Source organism: Bacidia gigantensis (assembly GCF_019456465.1).
Source record: "Bacidia gigantensis strain McMullin 20006 chromosome Unknown contig_49, whole genome shotgun sequence".
In the NCBI taxonomy this organism is placed as follows: Eukaryota; Fungi; Ascomycota; class Lecanoromycetes; order Lecanorales; family Ramalinaceae; genus Bacidia; species Bacidia gigantensis.
The window spans coordinates 952,892-968,700 of NW_025408612.1; the positions used below are offsets into that span (position 1 = coordinate 952,892).

General features: G+C 48.7%; 6 protein-coding genes across 6 annotated transcripts; all 6 read right to left on the minus strand.

The window, feature by feature from the left end:
• Positions 1-3,911: 3,911 nt before the first annotated feature.
• KY384_000333 (uncharacterized protein) lies at positions 3,912-5,069 on the minus strand (the record flags this gene model as incomplete). Its single annotated transcript, XM_044808870.1, has 3 exons — positions 3,912-4,529; positions 4,692-4,829; positions 4,887-5,069. The coding sequence occupies 3 exons, from the start codon at positions 5,067-5,069 to the stop codon at positions 3,912-3,914; spliced, it is 939 nt and encodes a 312-aa protein (XP_044665623.1).
• An 878-nt stretch (positions 5,070-5,947) lies between these two features.
• KY384_000334 (uncharacterized protein) lies at positions 5,948-6,404 on the minus strand (the record flags this gene model as incomplete). The annotated part of the gene is made up of 2 exons (XM_044808871.1): positions 5,948-6,233; positions 6,322-6,404. 2 exons carry the CDS (start codon positions 6,402-6,404, stop codon positions 5,948-5,950), a joined length of 369 nt encoding a protein of 122 aa, XP_044665624.1.
• Positions 6,405-7,607: 1,203 nt separating this feature from the next.
• KY384_000335 (uncharacterized protein) lies at positions 7,608-9,200 on the minus strand (the record flags this gene model as incomplete). The annotated part of the gene is made up of 1 exon (XM_044808872.1): positions 7,608-9,200. The coding sequence occupies one exon, from the start codon at positions 9,198-9,200 to the stop codon at positions 7,608-7,610; it is 1,593 nt and encodes a 530-aa protein (XP_044665625.1).
• Positions 9,201-9,563: 363 nt separating this feature from the next.
• Positions 9,564-10,383, minus strand: KY384_000336 (uncharacterized protein; the record flags this gene model as incomplete). Its single annotated transcript, XM_044808873.1, has 2 exons — positions 9,564-10,190; positions 10,243-10,383. The coding sequence occupies 2 exons, from the start codon at positions 10,381-10,383 to the stop codon at positions 9,564-9,566; spliced, it is 768 nt and encodes a 255-aa protein (XP_044665626.1).
• An 858-nt stretch (positions 10,384-11,241) lies between these two features.
• Positions 11,242-13,322, minus strand: KY384_000337 (uncharacterized protein; the record flags this gene model as incomplete). Its single annotated transcript, XM_044808874.1, has 2 exons — positions 11,242-12,492; positions 12,618-13,322. 2 exons carry the CDS (start codon positions 13,320-13,322, stop codon positions 11,242-11,244), a joined length of 1,956 nt encoding a protein of 651 aa, XP_044665627.1.
• A 1,345-nt stretch (positions 13,323-14,667) lies between these two features.
• KY384_000338 (uncharacterized protein) lies at positions 14,668-15,130 on the minus strand (the record flags this gene model as incomplete). Its single annotated transcript, XM_044808875.1, has 2 exons — positions 14,668-15,051; positions 15,101-15,130. The coding sequence occupies 2 exons, from the start codon at positions 15,128-15,130 to the stop codon at positions 14,668-14,670; spliced, it is 414 nt and encodes a 137-aa protein (XP_044665628.1).
• Positions 15,131-15,809: the final 679 nt, after the last annotated feature.

Below are 15,809 nucleotides of genomic sequence, written 5' to 3' on the forward strand. Positions count from 1 at the left end.
CCAATGGAAAGCGGACTTCCGGTCAATTGTAGACGGAAACCGCGAACCGGAAGTTTGATACTCCTTTCAAGTCTGCGCCCCGATCCATGTATATGTCTCCTGTTTACGTGACGTTATCTCCATGATTCTGAATTGTCTCCTTTTGGGAAGAGATAGCGCTCGTCTGAGTCGGACCGGGGTTAGGATCGGAGATTGAAGTGGCAATCGAAGGTCTCTAAGAATACCAACTACCCCTTTCCTTAGAGAGTCATTTGGAGAGTCTGCTCCCTGCGCTGGTTAGAGCAATACCAGGCGTACTGGAGAAAGTGTACTGTAATGTTGCATGTCATTTGCCAATCTACAATGTACAGCTTTGAGTCTACTATACGTGTCATGGCTCGAAAGATGGGAGGACTTGCAAAGTTGGAGACACGTTTCGCTTGATCCACTGCAGCGCTTGGGAATTGAGGAAGAAGGAGTTTAAAGCATGGAGATGTACGTTTTACGAGGCACCGATATATATTCTTCAATTCCTTAAGTTTATAGTCTCACTCATCGGCAGTCAGATCAATACTATCCATGATGTTTATGTTCTCGAGCTATATGATGCTCTGATTCTTATTTCTAAGGTTCGCGACCTTCCGTAGCAGTATCTTCTTTGCCTGTTGGCTTCTCAGGAATGGTCTCCCGTGATACTCGGTCTTGCCTACATGTTGAAGATTTTCACATCTTTGGATCAAACATCTTGTCAGCATTATATCGCGCTTCTCTTTGAGTAACGCCAACAGCGCGATCATATGAAGGAGGTGGTACGCTATCGTCAGGCTGTTCAGAGGTTGTGACGGTGGGCTCTGGTGGAGCGAGATGCGGCACGCTATCGTGAGGTTGTTGGGAATGTCTGATGATGAGCCTCAGTTGAATGAGCTTCCTGGCTGTCTTGAGTAAGGCACGCTTAGGCGTGCCCGCACGTTAACGATCTGGCCTCCTTTCACAGCCAATTATCGATCTCGCTCGGTGTCCATAGTGCTTTGTTACTCTTTCTTCGCGACGAAATCGTGCTTTGAAAGCGGAGTTATCGTTAGCGAGATTTGTGAATTGTTCAAGCATCATGACTATGGGTGATGGCTGTCGTTCCCGAATCCCCACCCATGATGTCGCGATGCATTATATCTCGATCTTTGTTGAATGCTGACTATAGTGATTCAGTGTATCGTCGAGCGAGCTAGAAGATCCGTCCATACTGGAGTAGCGAGCTCATCAAATGACTGGGTATTACGTCCGAATCTGACGGCGATTATCATTTGTGCCGCTGCGGTCGAAGGCTCCATCACCTTCATCCACCAGGCTGGCATGATTCATTCTGATAGATAGATATATGCTGGACATGTTGTATTCAGGAATGAAGAAGCTATTGCCTCAACCCAGCGAAAACTCTCTCAAAAATCACACGACGGTCGTGCGAAGGAGGCACGACTCGTAAATCTATATATTTAAAAGCCGCCGGCAAATCTTTTTCCACCGCTTGTTCCGTTGGTGTACCATTTGAAACAACCTCGGACCATCCGTCATAGGATTATTTGATCGATAGTCGATGAGAAGGGGAACAGAAGCAAATAGGCTTCTCACAGAGGCGAGCAAGTCGATTTGATCACCTCCACGGGCGGCCGATAGCCCTGGCTTCAGGGCCAGTTCATAGCCTTCAATGGCGCCACAGAAGGAAGGAAAAATTGGGATTGCATGATCCATACTTCAAGTCTTAGATCATTCTGTGTTCGCTCTATCCGAGTAAAATTGCTGGTCTGGTGCTGTCGAGTCCCTAATTACTCTGAGCTACTGCTTCAGGCCAAATACGATCCAGACGCTTGTTGAACGTCAGCTGGCACAGGCGCCGACGTACGGCCATATTACGGCGATTTGTCTCTTGTTCTTCATCGTATCCACCCCCAAAAGGGGGATATTCTCCTTGTGCACGCCTCTTTGTCTGGTGTCAGAGACTCGTTTCCCTGCTGCTTGGGAAGAGCTGTGGCAGAGCTTCCGATTTTTCGAGGTGGGCCGCCTGGGCTCCTTGAATTTGCGGCTTCACTCTGCAAAGTTCGACAGTTTTGCCTTTCTGGCCCTCCTGCGCCGTGTCCTCGTCTTCCGGGAACCAGCCTCCGTGTTTCTTTGGGATCCTGTAAAGAGTCTGCTGAGCCTTTATCATTTCATGCTCGATGTACTGAAGATGATTGATATCATGCGAGTTTCTTGACCTTCGAACTTTCAGGTGCTTGCTAACCTCCTTTCAACGTCTCCTCAATTTGATGGATATGTTGGACAGTAGTTGTATTGAAGAGTAAGGACGCTACGCGGTCTAATGACTAGCTGATACCCCGCTTGTTGGCGATGGCAGACATATTCACCGGTCTGCCACATCAACACAATCTCCCCTGCATACCAAAAGCAGGCTTGTCTAAAAGTTCTCGAAATATAAAGGTCGATCACTCCCTTGCGAGTCGTCCCTTTGCCAGGGGCAGGCTGTATATATATATATTTAGAATCTCGAGCCAATGATGTAGATGTTCTGGGCTGGGAAACCGATAGCTGGATTGTGCTAGAGTGACAGACTGAGTTCACTGGCTCTTACACATCTTGCTGAGCATCTGCAAGTCTCATTGGTGGCTGCAGACTTGAGGAGTGACTAGCCGTCACCATCGTTGAGAGGAACATGGACCACGATTGTCGTCGCAATGTTGCTCCCACTGAAGCGCGATGGGCGTTGTTCTCTTCATTCCTGGAAATCTCTCATGATATCTTATTCCTTCCGATATTTGCAAAGCCTTTTTTTTGGCGAGTTGTGCTCAAGCGAGATAGAAGACTTTGTTTTTGCCAAACATTGAAATTGGTTGGTATTCGTGGATGCAGCAGTCGCATTTGCTCGCGCCTGCCAATTCTGCGTAGGTCAATGCCACCATCCCCGGACCCGCAAAGAGGGCAATAGGGAGACGGCGGCATTCTGTGTCCCTTAGGATTCGTGCCATCGTATGCTCTTCATCGTCGATTGAGCTCCGTATTGTCCCTAGGTATTCTCTACTCTCCTTGGTGGTGATGAAGATCACGGCTCTACTCCTCGCCCCGTAGCGACCCCCGCGACCGCTCTCCTGTATCCAGCCAGTAGCCGATCGTACCGCGTTAGTGGTGGAACGAATGACCAGCGGTACACGCTGTCCTTGCCGGAATCGATCGAAGTTGATGAACCGAATTTCGCCTCTTGGGATGCTCGTTGGAAGTTTTTTGGCGCTTTTGTTGAGAAGATGTTGGCTTGAACTTGTCATCTCTCGGACGCGCTCCCCAGGTGCGTTTCTTTTGTGATTTGCCTATCTGGGCTGTCCTACGAAAGGCACGTGTATATCCTTTTCGGGACCACAGGGTTCACGTCGTTTTCGTATGTATATATATATTTAGAGCTCGCCAAAAACCCTCACGAAGAGGAAGAGCAAAAGGGAGAAACAAAGCCCGAACGTATCTGTGTCTTCTTGAATAGGCATCTCGCTTCTCGACGTCGGTGGTAATTACGCAAGTAGTCCGATTCGAGGATTTGCATGATTTCACAGCTGAGTATCATGCAAGCTGGAGGACTGGCGATTTGACCGACTTTTCGAGCTAGGTCATGGTGTACGGAGCTACGTTGAAGGTGACCGGAGTGACCTAAGCCTGCTTTCGAATGATCTCAAGCTCTTCCTCACCATCTTCCAAAAGGGTCACTTGGCCCTGAACTCGGGCGTGGAGACCCTCGCAATATTTCTTCAACCAGACATAAGACGACCTGGCAAAACCCATCTTGGTATTGCCTTGCTCGGTCTCTCTCTCCAGCTTTCCCTTTCGTTTAGAAGCTTCTTCACTTCTTTCACCATTTTACGCTTGCCTCGTCGTCGGAATTGTGTGAGAAGACGATCTTAATTTTTCGTTACTCTAGCCAGAAAATCTCTTTGTTGAGCAACCAATCTCTTTGCAACCGCAGTGGAGAAGCTGATCGTGGGAAAAGCGATCCATATAAAGGACGCTAGTAGCTGTCCTAGGCGCGCAACACGACATCCGGTCTGTAGGCCGGTCTGCCAATTTGGTGGGATCTCAACAAAACAGACATCACAGCACGCGGTCTGCAAGTTTATCGCCGTCGCGGATATGCGGAAACTTGTCACTAGGACTTGGCCTTCGTGTGTGGGATCTCGGAAAGCGTCGATAGCCTGTTCCCTCTCGATGGCTGTCATGGAAGCACGCACACATAAACATTTAAATCCGAGTAGGGTCAAGAAGAACTCAACGACCCATTGAACCGTCGGCCAGTCCACGAAAATTAACAGTTTCCGGTGGTTAACCTTGCAGATGTCATACGTGAGCGCCGCCAACACCTTGACACCAGACATTCTGACTTGATTGAAGTGAATAACGACTTCGAAGTGCTTTATTTCTTTGTAGATAACGACAAGTTCTGGCGTCCATCTTCCATCTGATCTGGTGGAGCGGGACACCCTGCCAATATAAATACTGACCTTAAAATCCCTCGAGCCAAGCTTGAGGTCAGTGGAGTGGGCCCAATCGACTATCAGTCAGAAGATTAGGGTAATGTACCCGTGAGCTCCATAATGGCGTAGAATTGTTGACAATGACTTAGTGACTTCTGAGAGGCTGTGCTAGGATTTCAATGGAAGTCAGCTGTCCACAACTCGACTAACATAGCCAGCTTGATGGGCGTAGATAGTACGAAGATCTGGATCGCGAATGATACTCACTCCGAGATACGTTTTAACTGGTCCTAGATGTTTCATCGTGAATCGTTTATCCAGCTCAGCTTTGAATGCATCAATCTCTCCCTGTTAATTACAGCAGATCAGAAAATCATCGACATAGACTGGAACCGCGGAACAAACAGTCGTCGTTCTTAATAGGGTAATATTGGTAGCAACAAGCGGTACTGTCTGCTGAGTGGATGAATGCTGTAGAACGCGATACTGACTCTTGTCCGATGTATCTTCAGCTTCTGGCTTAGTGACATGTCGGGATTCACGGACATCAGCGCTAGGTAATAGTGGTGTCGTTACTTGCATTGACATGCGGCATGGGTGCGAAAAGTGTATTGTCGAATACAGCTCGAGAGCCGTTATCTTCGGCCAATGCAGCTTCAGCTTCGTTATATGCTTGTGACTAATCTTCGTAAGAAGATGGATTCTCACTTGGGGCAGAAAGGATCCATGTTTTTGCCGAATCTGTAACATCCAGGATGTATTGGCCAGCTAGTGTTATGATAACCATTGTGCTCCTCCTACGCACTCATGACCGAATTGGCAGATTCATCCACACCCAGGGCATGTTCGTCCCGTGATATTCTGAACACCGTGCCTGAGGCCAACGCGATTCGTCATTTCGTCTCGCTGCAAAGTCTCCTACGTGATCGTCAATCACCAAAGGTATGGAGCGAGACTCGTCGTTGTGGACAAAGCACTGTTCTTGAAATCACTTCATAGAGTTTCAAGTCGAGAGACGAGTCGTTGAGTACTGGATCTCCGATAACAGCACGACAGAATGCCAGGAAGGTGTTACAGCGTCCTACCCGGGGTTTATACCATACACTAACTTAGTTGCGCTATTGAAGAAGGGTGTTGGCTTAGCGGTGAATGTAGATGCATCGTAGGTGAGCCACATTGAGGGAGGTATTACGTCGTTCTGCGCACATCTAGGTGCCTGCAGAGCGAAGTTTTCGTTGTCATGGGGCTTCATGACCCACCAAGCATTTGCTTATGATTGCTGATAGACGCTTCTTTGACATGTATTACTTGGCGGACCAAACGCAGCCAGGGCACCATGCGTCATGCCTGGGGTAAGACAATAAAAATGGACGCCACTCATACCGGAATGTCGATACAAACTTGATGGCCTGGGGCTAAGTATTCATCAGCGAGAGGAAGCACGAGTTGCGAATTGCGAGGGTTCGTTAGATCTCTTGCCAGCAATCTATGAGCTCTCTGTCGACAAGGCAAGCGTGAACGTTGACGGAGACATGAAGGTCTACGACGTCGTGGTCGAAAACTGGATCCGTGTTGAACGAATCCGCCACGTCGAAAGCTTTATCAAAGACGACTGCCTCCAGACGTCTGAATGCGTAACCGGGAATAGGTAGGTACTTTTCGTACGCACCCACAACCACCGTATGTCGACTAGAATTCTTCCGTCCAGGACAGCGAAAGGAAGCACGACATGGGCCATCGGGGAACGCCCGACTGTACCGAGATATGCCGTGCCTCACCAGGTGGGTTGGTGACTCGTCGGATATCTGCTAGAACATTGGAGTTGACTGCTGCGTCGTACATGGATTTGCAGCTTAGGATCATGTTCATCATGTCAATAGGATCAACATGTTTCAAGATCTTTGTCTTGATTTCTAGCGGCATTGTGGTGATCTCTGGCTTGCGCTTTGTCGACAACATGGCTGTAGCAATGACTACGAGCGGTACAATTTGCTCCTGTAGCAGGTGCTATTGATCGAATGCCAGCTGGTGGAGGAGAACGAAGGTCCTTCCCAATGCAAGATCACCGGACAGATTCCAGACCCCGGAGACGACGAGCTCGAAGCGTAGCTGTTCGTATATATATATTTATATATCCCACCCAAGACTCTTAAGAGACAGAGTCTTTCTTGGCCAGGTGGGTGGAAGAAGGAAGAAGAAAGGTCCTGGGGGAGGAGGGGGTTCTTATACCTTTGCCCTTCCTTACACACTGGCTTTGGTCGAGTGACGTGGAGTATCACACTTCACAATTCGGGAGTCACGGGGTATGAATGTGTGAGATAAGCGGTGCCGCAGGTAAGAGTGATGTGTTCATTCATTTCTGTGTCTCAAGAGGCGAAAAAGGAGTGTGAATTACGTGCGAGAGACATACCGAGACACCCTCGCTTGATATTGTACAACGTATACCAATACTTCTCCTAGGCACTCGGCTGCATAAAGCTCGACCTTGATGCATTCACGCCACATTGATATGTGTTAAGACATTATCAAAGACAAGGTCACTCACAAAGCATATCATAGGAGGCAGTGATTGAATTGTTCTATACTACATGAAACTAAGAATAAGCAAGAGGATGAAGCGATAGGACAGATAGTAAAAGTGTGCAAATTCGTAAAAGACATACCTAGACGCTTACACATGATATTGCACCCCACAGACACACTCGTAACGCCCCTTCGACAAGCTCAAATTCGAGTACCTCAACTTCGATCCTTCGGTTCCATGTCACTTCGTGCTAAGACATCGCCCGAAACATATCTTGTTGCAAGTGATGCAGGTTGTAGAGAAACATCGCCACCTTAACACACTAATTCACATGATCTGCCGTCATCATTCATAACGCCACGCCGCCTCTGCATAACCGCTGTATCCAGAAAAAAAGGTGCCTTCTTCAACCAGCACATGCCTCTCAAGTAAGCCTGCCTTGCAATAAAGATCTTCGTTCTAAACGCGCCCGGTTAAGCTCAACTAAATTTCACGTATACACGTAAAGCATCGCACTTTTCATAACACGTGTTCGCATACTCCATACATACCTCTCCCCCCCCCTCTCCTCCGTCCGCCCTTCGCCTCTGCCTACCTAGATCCTATGACGGCACACCCGTAGCCTGACCCTCCCCCAGGGGCCCCCATTCAAACTCCGGCGCACCCGCCCCCATCCCCATGCCCATCCCACCCATGTCGCCCAGCCCCATCATACCCTGTGGGTCGAACATCCAATCATTAGGGTCCGGGTTAAACGCGAACGGCTGCTCTATATTCTGCAGCTGGCTGAAGAAATTGGGATCCACTTCCATTTTGGCGCTTAGGCTGCTGCTTTCGTCACCTGGGGGGATTGCGCCATCTGAAGGACCGTATTCGGGGCTGTTGTAGTCGCTTGCGCCGCTATTAGGGGAGGAAGTGTTTGTGGCGAGCATCGCGCCGTGGAAGTCATAGGGTTGTTGTGGTTGAGGCGGTGACGTTGGGGGAGGTGATGATGTGAAGATTGGGGCTTGGAAGGTGTTGAAATTTTGAGCGGAGGGCGGCAGTTGCTGCTGTGATTGCTGTTGTGGTGGAGGTGAGAAGTTTTGAAATTGTTGGGGAGGAAGTGTGTTGAATTGTGGAAGCGTGGATTGAGGCTGGGACGATTGCTGGGGTTGCTGAGGAACTTGCGTCGGAGGTTTTGGAGGCTGGAAAGGTATCGTGTCTTGCTCGGTGCCAGCGGCTAATTGCGTTTTGTAATTCCGATACCATTCGACCAGTCGCTTTACGATCAACATGAATTTGGCAGCAATGATGAATTTGCCTTCGTTGCCTACAATAGCAACCATCTGCGCGATGACCTTCTGTAAGTAAGCCGGAACCTTAAGGCTTTTCTGGTCTAGCACGTTCGCAAGCTCGCTACCAGGTGCGTTGGTACTTATCTCAAGTTTGATGAGAACGACACAGCTGTAGATTGCCCGGACGAAGATCAGAGCTGGCAGCGCCCTGATGGTGTCCAGTGGCATTTTCAGGAACAAATTTAGGACTGACTGGGCAGAAGAAACACATTCCATAATGGCATTGACATAATGAGGATTTTGATTGGTTGGAATGTTTGAAATTATTTGTGTGGCAACGTAGAAAGGTGGCCTAAAATCTTCGGGTTCGTGATCTGGGTGCATGCTGATTTCGTGGAGGAAGACGTTGTTGACATGAAAGTTGACTTCAAGAAAGCTGTTCATTACTCCCGGTTCTAGATTGCGGAGGTACTCCTTCATTTGATGTTCGTAACCTTTCAACTGATTTTGAATTCGGATGTCGACAAGTGAAACGGTGCTTTCAGGGTCATCGAGAGCGAAGGCATTGACCGCGTCTTCGACCAGACGCTGAAGGCGTACCCAAGCTGCAAATCTTTTATCGGTCGGAGCGGCATCGGGTGAATTTTCAAGGACTTCGAGACATTCCGCCATGTAGGAAGTGAAACGTAGGGCATTTGGTAATCGTAAGCTCATGGAGACACTGGCGCACTGAAGGTAACATGCTAATATGGTACGTCGGTTCTCGATGGTAGAGCTATCTGGGGCAGGTTTTTGTGGGGAGGACATCATGTTAGGTTCAATGGCTCTTTGTGGTTCATAATCTGGGATGACTGCAGGCTTGGGTGGCTGTCGCCTATTTCGATTCCGTGGCCTCTTACCCAAGCCCAAGTCTAGAGCCATTGTGGCTGCCATGTGAATGTACTGATGAAACTTGAGCTGATCAAATCTGGGGTTCAGTTATTAAATGAGCCGCTGCCGACGAGCGAGGGGAAGCGCAAAAGGCCGTGAAAGCAGATAGAACCAAAATAAGAAATGAGCGTACCGTTCTGGCGGATAATACCAAAGACTTGAAATCAAGATACTTTGTACAAGATCGACGTTTTTTTGACCTTCAAGAGCAACCCTTGTCGCGTAAATGTGGAGGATCTCCTTGTTTAATTTCAAATTGAGATCTGGACTCGCACTGCTTGCTGCAGCAGCCAGCATTGCTAAAAATCTTCCACATGTATGAGCGTAAGTCGCTGTATTTCACGGGATATACACCTACAATATCGGTCTGCTCTCCCGAACTTCGATGGCAGGGGTCCCATAAGGGATGATCACCGAGGGGTATAATGGCGCGAGCACATTCACGTATCGCTCGTAGAGCTCGGTAGCTTCTTTCATACTCAAGAGACCTCTATCGACTACATCAGAACGGTGACCTGCGTCACCCAAGGAAGTGCCATCATAAAAGCCAGGAACAGTAAAGCTTGACTGTCCTTGGTGATTTGGGGATTGTGAGGTATTTGCAGAGGATTTGCGGTTCTGACTTGGTGGTCGTAATTTCTGCGATTGAGCGCCCATAGATGACGGAGCAGCGTCTTGAATTTGCAGCTCGTCTTCCTCGTTTTCTTCATCGGTCACGTCTTCGTACTCGTCTTCCATCCCCTCGTCAAGGTCAATACCCAATTGGTCTTTCGTAGGCAGAGTCGAGAGACCACCACCACTCCGGCCTTGTTCTAGTAGTACACTGAGATTTTTGACTTTTTCTTCTAGCTCCTTGACCCTTGTGTCTGTTCTTTTCCGCCTCCGTGTCTTGCTATGGACTGTGTAGACACATTCTCGTCCGGCTCGAGCGCATCGTTGGCATTTGGAGGATTGAGAGTTCTCACTGGCAAGACAGCGAACCTAGAAAGCTTATGAGCATTGTCAAAGCGAATCATGCGAGAATTTGGCATACCTTCCTTGATCGACAAGCGTCGCAGGCTCCAATGCTACCTTGCCCAGGCTTGCCCGAGCCTGTCACTGCAGGTACATTGGGAGCCCATTGTATCGTCCTTGCATCGCTAGGTAGCCCTGACTGTGAGGGAGACTCTGACATGTTTAGAAGGGGGAAATGCAGTCAATTGATCTCTTTCAGGCAGTGAAGATCAGACCCTTCACATTCATTCAAGAGTCAAGAGGTGGCGCGGCTGAGCCTAGTCTTCACGGGTGCTCTTAGTGAAGCATGAGCTTGTGAAGACGAGTTGAGATAGACTCAAGAATGGGCATGACTGTTCACTCTTGGTCGAAGGCGTCGATGCTGTGGTTAAAACATCAATGAGACATGCCCGTTTGACGTCGGCAGATGGCTCGGCTCGAATATCCACAACGGCCAAGCCGAGGGCTTATCGATTGCTTACTCGTGCTCACCAATCAAGCGCGTCATTCCTGACTCCGTATGTATGTAATCTTACACTAGCTCTGGGCTCCTTTCGGCGCTCTATATGTAGATTACGGCATTCAATCCCGCCCTTTCCGGTATATAATACACATTTAATACCCGGGCATTTTGCTACTGCTGACTCTTGTGCCTCAATGCCTTACGCGTCAATATAGATGTTTATGTCTATATAAAGCTCCAGCGGTGTGAGATTATACGCATGTCTCGCGCGACCTAGTGGAGCATTGGCTTTGTAAGCTGTCGATGCCGAATGGGGAGAACTTGCACGGTCTCTAAGATCGCTGCGTATGCGAGAAAGTAAGGACAGACTTCGAGCACTGACTTTTTCGAGTGATAATGTCCTACTTCTGTGGCTATCGATTTTAAAACTCTGATGCTCTGATGTTCTGATGCAGTTGCGGTCTGACTTTTTTTAGCAACCTTTCCTTCAATCAAATTAACCGGTGCGGCGTAATGGGGAAAAGTGGTGCTTAGCCTTGGGTTCAGCAAGGAGGCATGTGAATTGCATAGAGTAAGTCAGGAGTAGACTTCGTCGACTGCTATTCTTTCAAGACCTCCTGCTCGGGATATCTCTTCCTTCTCAAGTCCAAAGAGCATTTTAGCTTTCGCGAACATCTTGGCTTGGACTGGCATTCCAGGACCGGCTACGTCAACACTGTGACCATTAATACCATGCAAAGTACTTGCTTTCGCCCGGATCCTGACTTGGGTCTTCAATGTCCTGTAGCGCGATATACCTGAAGAAGCGTTCTCGAATATTGAAGGAGGCTTTGTACCTGACGCACCAGTCGCATAGGAGCCGGTGTTCGAATTCTCGTTATCTGTGCAGCTAGGTGCGGTATCAGACGCGGCAGCTAGCACAATGTAGCTTATCATCGTATCCCAAGTGTCGCAGGAAATCGGATTTCGGAAAAAGGGCTTGCGATAAATGCGAGGACAGAATACGTATATAATATGCCCAATGGCCAGTGTTGCGTGAAGGAGGAGCACTGCTAATGAAAGTCGAAAGGCTTTACTGGTGGCATGATACGCGTAACCCTCAACCGTGACTGACCACTTCACCTCTGTTGCTGGGCCTGCAGGCCGTGGAAAGGAGTAGGAGCCATCCATGAAATTGGACCACTTCGACGCTGATTCATCAGGGAGTAATGTCAGTGGATCTTGCAGGCTTTCAGGTGCGCCCAAGATAGTGCGGAAACCTGTTCGTGACATGCCGTCGGTCACTAAAGTTGCAATTATAGCCTCCAGAGTAGGAATCGCAATTGTGTTTGATTGGTTACCGATGTCAATATCGCTAAGAAGAGATGCAAGTGTGGTAGATCCAGAGCTACTATTGTCAACTGAAGGCATCAAAGCTTCGAGCCAGTCCCTCTCGAGTCTGACTTTACGCCAAGATCCATCATTGACTGGCAAGTGGCTGTATTCGAAGCCGGGATATGAAGATGGGTAATTCCGAGTATGGATTCCCGTGACTGATTGGATGTAGTGTCCGTCGAACGAATCAATTGGCTTGCCGCTATAGCCAGCATTGGCCCATCTTGAATCAATAGAGCAGACAAAGAGCGTTGAACTGGAGTTTGTGCCCTTTGGAGGAATGAAAACGTTCAGCAAAGCACTGGGTATGTCTGTCGTTGTTGTGTTATCGGTGAGGCGAGCGGATGGAGGAGCTGGCACCCAATAAGTATTCAATCGAGATATATCTGGTGCCTGCGCTTGGACAAGAAGTTTGAGGTTCAGGCTGACATCATATTCCGGTAGATAAGGGTACTGTAGGTCGTTTCAGCGAGATCTTATCTAAGGCGATATTATTCTAACAAGCGGATCAAGAATACCTTTTGAAGGCTTGAACTATTTGGGAAGAAAGGTTGGACAATATCACAAGTAGTTCTTACTACTGGTGCCTTACCTCCACCATATCCAGCAGTCCCGCCCTGACTTCTCCACCGTAACGCATGATATTTACTAGACGAAGTCACGCTGAGCAACGCCTGAAACCATACCTGGCCAGCGTTCTTCATCATGACCCCTAGTGCGATATGCGTTCCACTGACCCATGTTTCAGGACCTCCTGTTGCAGAAACATTGCCGAAGCCTCTGAATCCCTCGCCAAAACTTCGACGCAGAAGGTTGTCGTTGATTGGCAAATCAGTCATACTAGCAAATTGAGCTTCCTTGAACTTGTCACCAATTGGTATGCTCCCCGCCCAAAGGCAATCGTTGTTCACAAGAGCCCCTGATGTTATCATCTGCGGTGTTGGAGAAGTGCAGTGAGTCCCACCCGTTGCATTGCCTGATAGCACGGAAGGCCATAAAGCATCATCACTTCCTCCAAGCCATATAGAAGCCCCGCCTGCAGGCCAATTGCTGTGAACATCTGGAATCAGTAACAAGGCCGTTGCAGGACCTGCAAGAAGGGATATCAACGTTGACAAGACAATTAAGAGGCCATATGCCACAACTTTCCACCACGGAGAAAGACCAGCGAGCCCAAACCGGAAGTCTGGAGAGGCGAGATATTGTACTTGGGAGAATCGTTGTTTTAGGCTCAAAAGGCCCAGCGGCAAGCCATCAGAGCCTTGCAATAGCTCCTTATGCATTATATCTAGGAAGATCGATCCCAGCGAAGCAACTATCAGCAATTCCTAGGACAAAGCATGTGTCAGGAACTGTGTGTAGAATCATTCAGGGTTCTCATACCATCAATTTAGCAGCTACTTGTAGACCAAGCCGATCAAGTGTTTGACAGTTAGCACTTGGGCAGCCCTGAAATTGCTCACCAATGAAAGAGCCATGGATGTTAAGATAGGTGAGCACGGCTGTGACGCTAAGAGTGACAAAATGAGCCCAGCATCGAAGAAGTGCGCGCCAGAATCCCTTTCGAAGAATAGCTTTCGGTGCTTCATGCTGTTCACCACGCCACAACCACTGAGAGCCACGCGCGATAGCATTACTAGACCGCTTTAACGCACCAAAACAAGGACCAAAAGTGTAGCGTAACGTTCGACGTAAAGCTCTCGCGAACGACCTCACAGCGCTTACAGGTCCGTTAACGTAACGAGATCGGGTCTGCAGCATGATCAAAGCTTTAGAAGGCTGTTGAAAAGAAAAGAGTCCTACATAGCAAACACTGCTTTCTTAAGACAGAGCTGCCTGATCAGCAGCAGGCTGTGTTTAGTGCATTATGCCTCTTTTAGATGCGTTGGCCGGCGGCTATACAGGGTTGCCCACCCACCACAGCCTTACCTCTGGCATCGTTCCTTGTGCCTCTGGTACAACATCCATGAGCTTGGAAAGCCTTAGAAGACAACGAAATGGTTGCATATTCCTCTTCCAGCACCCGAATCCGCCTTGCAGCCTCAAGCAAGGATGTCGGTGAGAGATGTCCTTATCAGCGATTCTATCTAGGGGGCTGACCTACATTTCGCCCCCAAATTCCTAGCGCCCTAGGCTCAAAGCGGTGTAGGCCTACGAAACACCCACCAGCTTCCCATAGCGAATGAAACTCGGCTTCCCGAGCCTTGTTGCTCCTCCTTTGACCCAGTACGCACGCTCAGAGTAGGGAGAAGCATCTTATCATATATTTAGTCTTGATGCCTGTGCAGGGGCTGACGAAGCGTGGTGCAGCTTGTTAGCAGTCAGAGATCGTGGAAGCTACTCTGGTAGTCCTCGCCATTAGCACAAACTTCGACATAGAATGTGCAATAAAGTGCAATGACAAATGCTCGGAGCTAAATTTCTTTATCGATTCGCGGAATCACAGTGTTTAGCTGTCTCCCACATCTAAAACGCATTAAAATTCCTAGCCAGAGACAGATTCTTCAATTTACGCAAGCATTTATTTACGCTACGCTACATTCTCAAAGAGAAATGCAGAACATATCGTCCTACGACGCGTCCCCCTTCCCCCTCAGCCAGCCTCAACAACACCACCGGCTCAACAGCCTACGCATCGACATCTCTCTTCCCAGCACTAGCCACAGCGTTGCCAGAATCTCCTCCCTCTGTACCTTTTGGGTGTTTGCGATGGCGGGTATCGAGGTCTCTTTTCCCCGCACTGGCCACAGCGTTGCCAGAACCTAGATCTATGTCTTCAGGGTGTTTGCGATGGCGGGCGGCGGGGGCGGGGTTGGGATCCCTTTTCTGGGCTGGGACGGAGGCAGTATTGGAATAGGTAGGAGGGTCGATTGGTGCTGCAAGAGCGAGGCTGCCCAAGAGGGTGAGCGTTGTGAGGAGGGTGGTGAATTGCATGATCAAGATTTGTGCTTGGGTTGTGACTGTGTAAAGTTTTGAATACTGTATGAAGTCGGAGGTGTCAAGTCTAGGTGTCTTAATTCAAGAGTAATTGTCGGATGATAAGAAATATTGAGCATCGTACTCCGTCCTTTATATCAGAGCAGGTGAGCATCGTAGGTAATCAGACGCTGAAACCAAGGAGTTCACGCCTCGCTTTTGACTTTGAAGGATTCAATACAGATGTCCATATCTGGAATGCATGGCGAATGGCTTTGGTAGCAGCAGCAATAGACGAGGGAGCCGCTGACTATGGGTCGCTCTGAGATGCGGCGTGGACCTTGAGTGAGATTGCTATTCTTAAAGGCCGCGTCGTAAGCGGGCGGAGGTCGAAGGAAGCGGAGTGCAGGTGGATCTAGATATAGTAATCTTCACTTGCTCTTAATGTACAGATCATGGCGCCTCAGAGTATGGTCTTCGGTTCCTCAAGGAATGGACTGTGCTCAAAAATTGAATTGAAATGAACAGACTCAACCAGATTGAATACGGATGGAGACGCACACGTAATTCAGCAACAAGGACAAGAATTCATCATTTCAGGGGAGACGAAAGCACGCTGATGGATTCACCCTAGAAGGAAAGCAATTGTTAGCAAGCCGGTTTCAAAGGCCCACAATTAGATCTGCGTAGTCATCGGAAAATTTGAATGACAGCTATGAAAGACTGCAACAATAGAAGCAAGGAATCCTACCAGCGTTTTCTGCAAATTCATAGGATCGTCTAAAGGTTTCAAAAACCGACATCCTGCCCCGCGAAATATCCTTCCGCGCATGGCAGTTTAGCGGGTATGCATG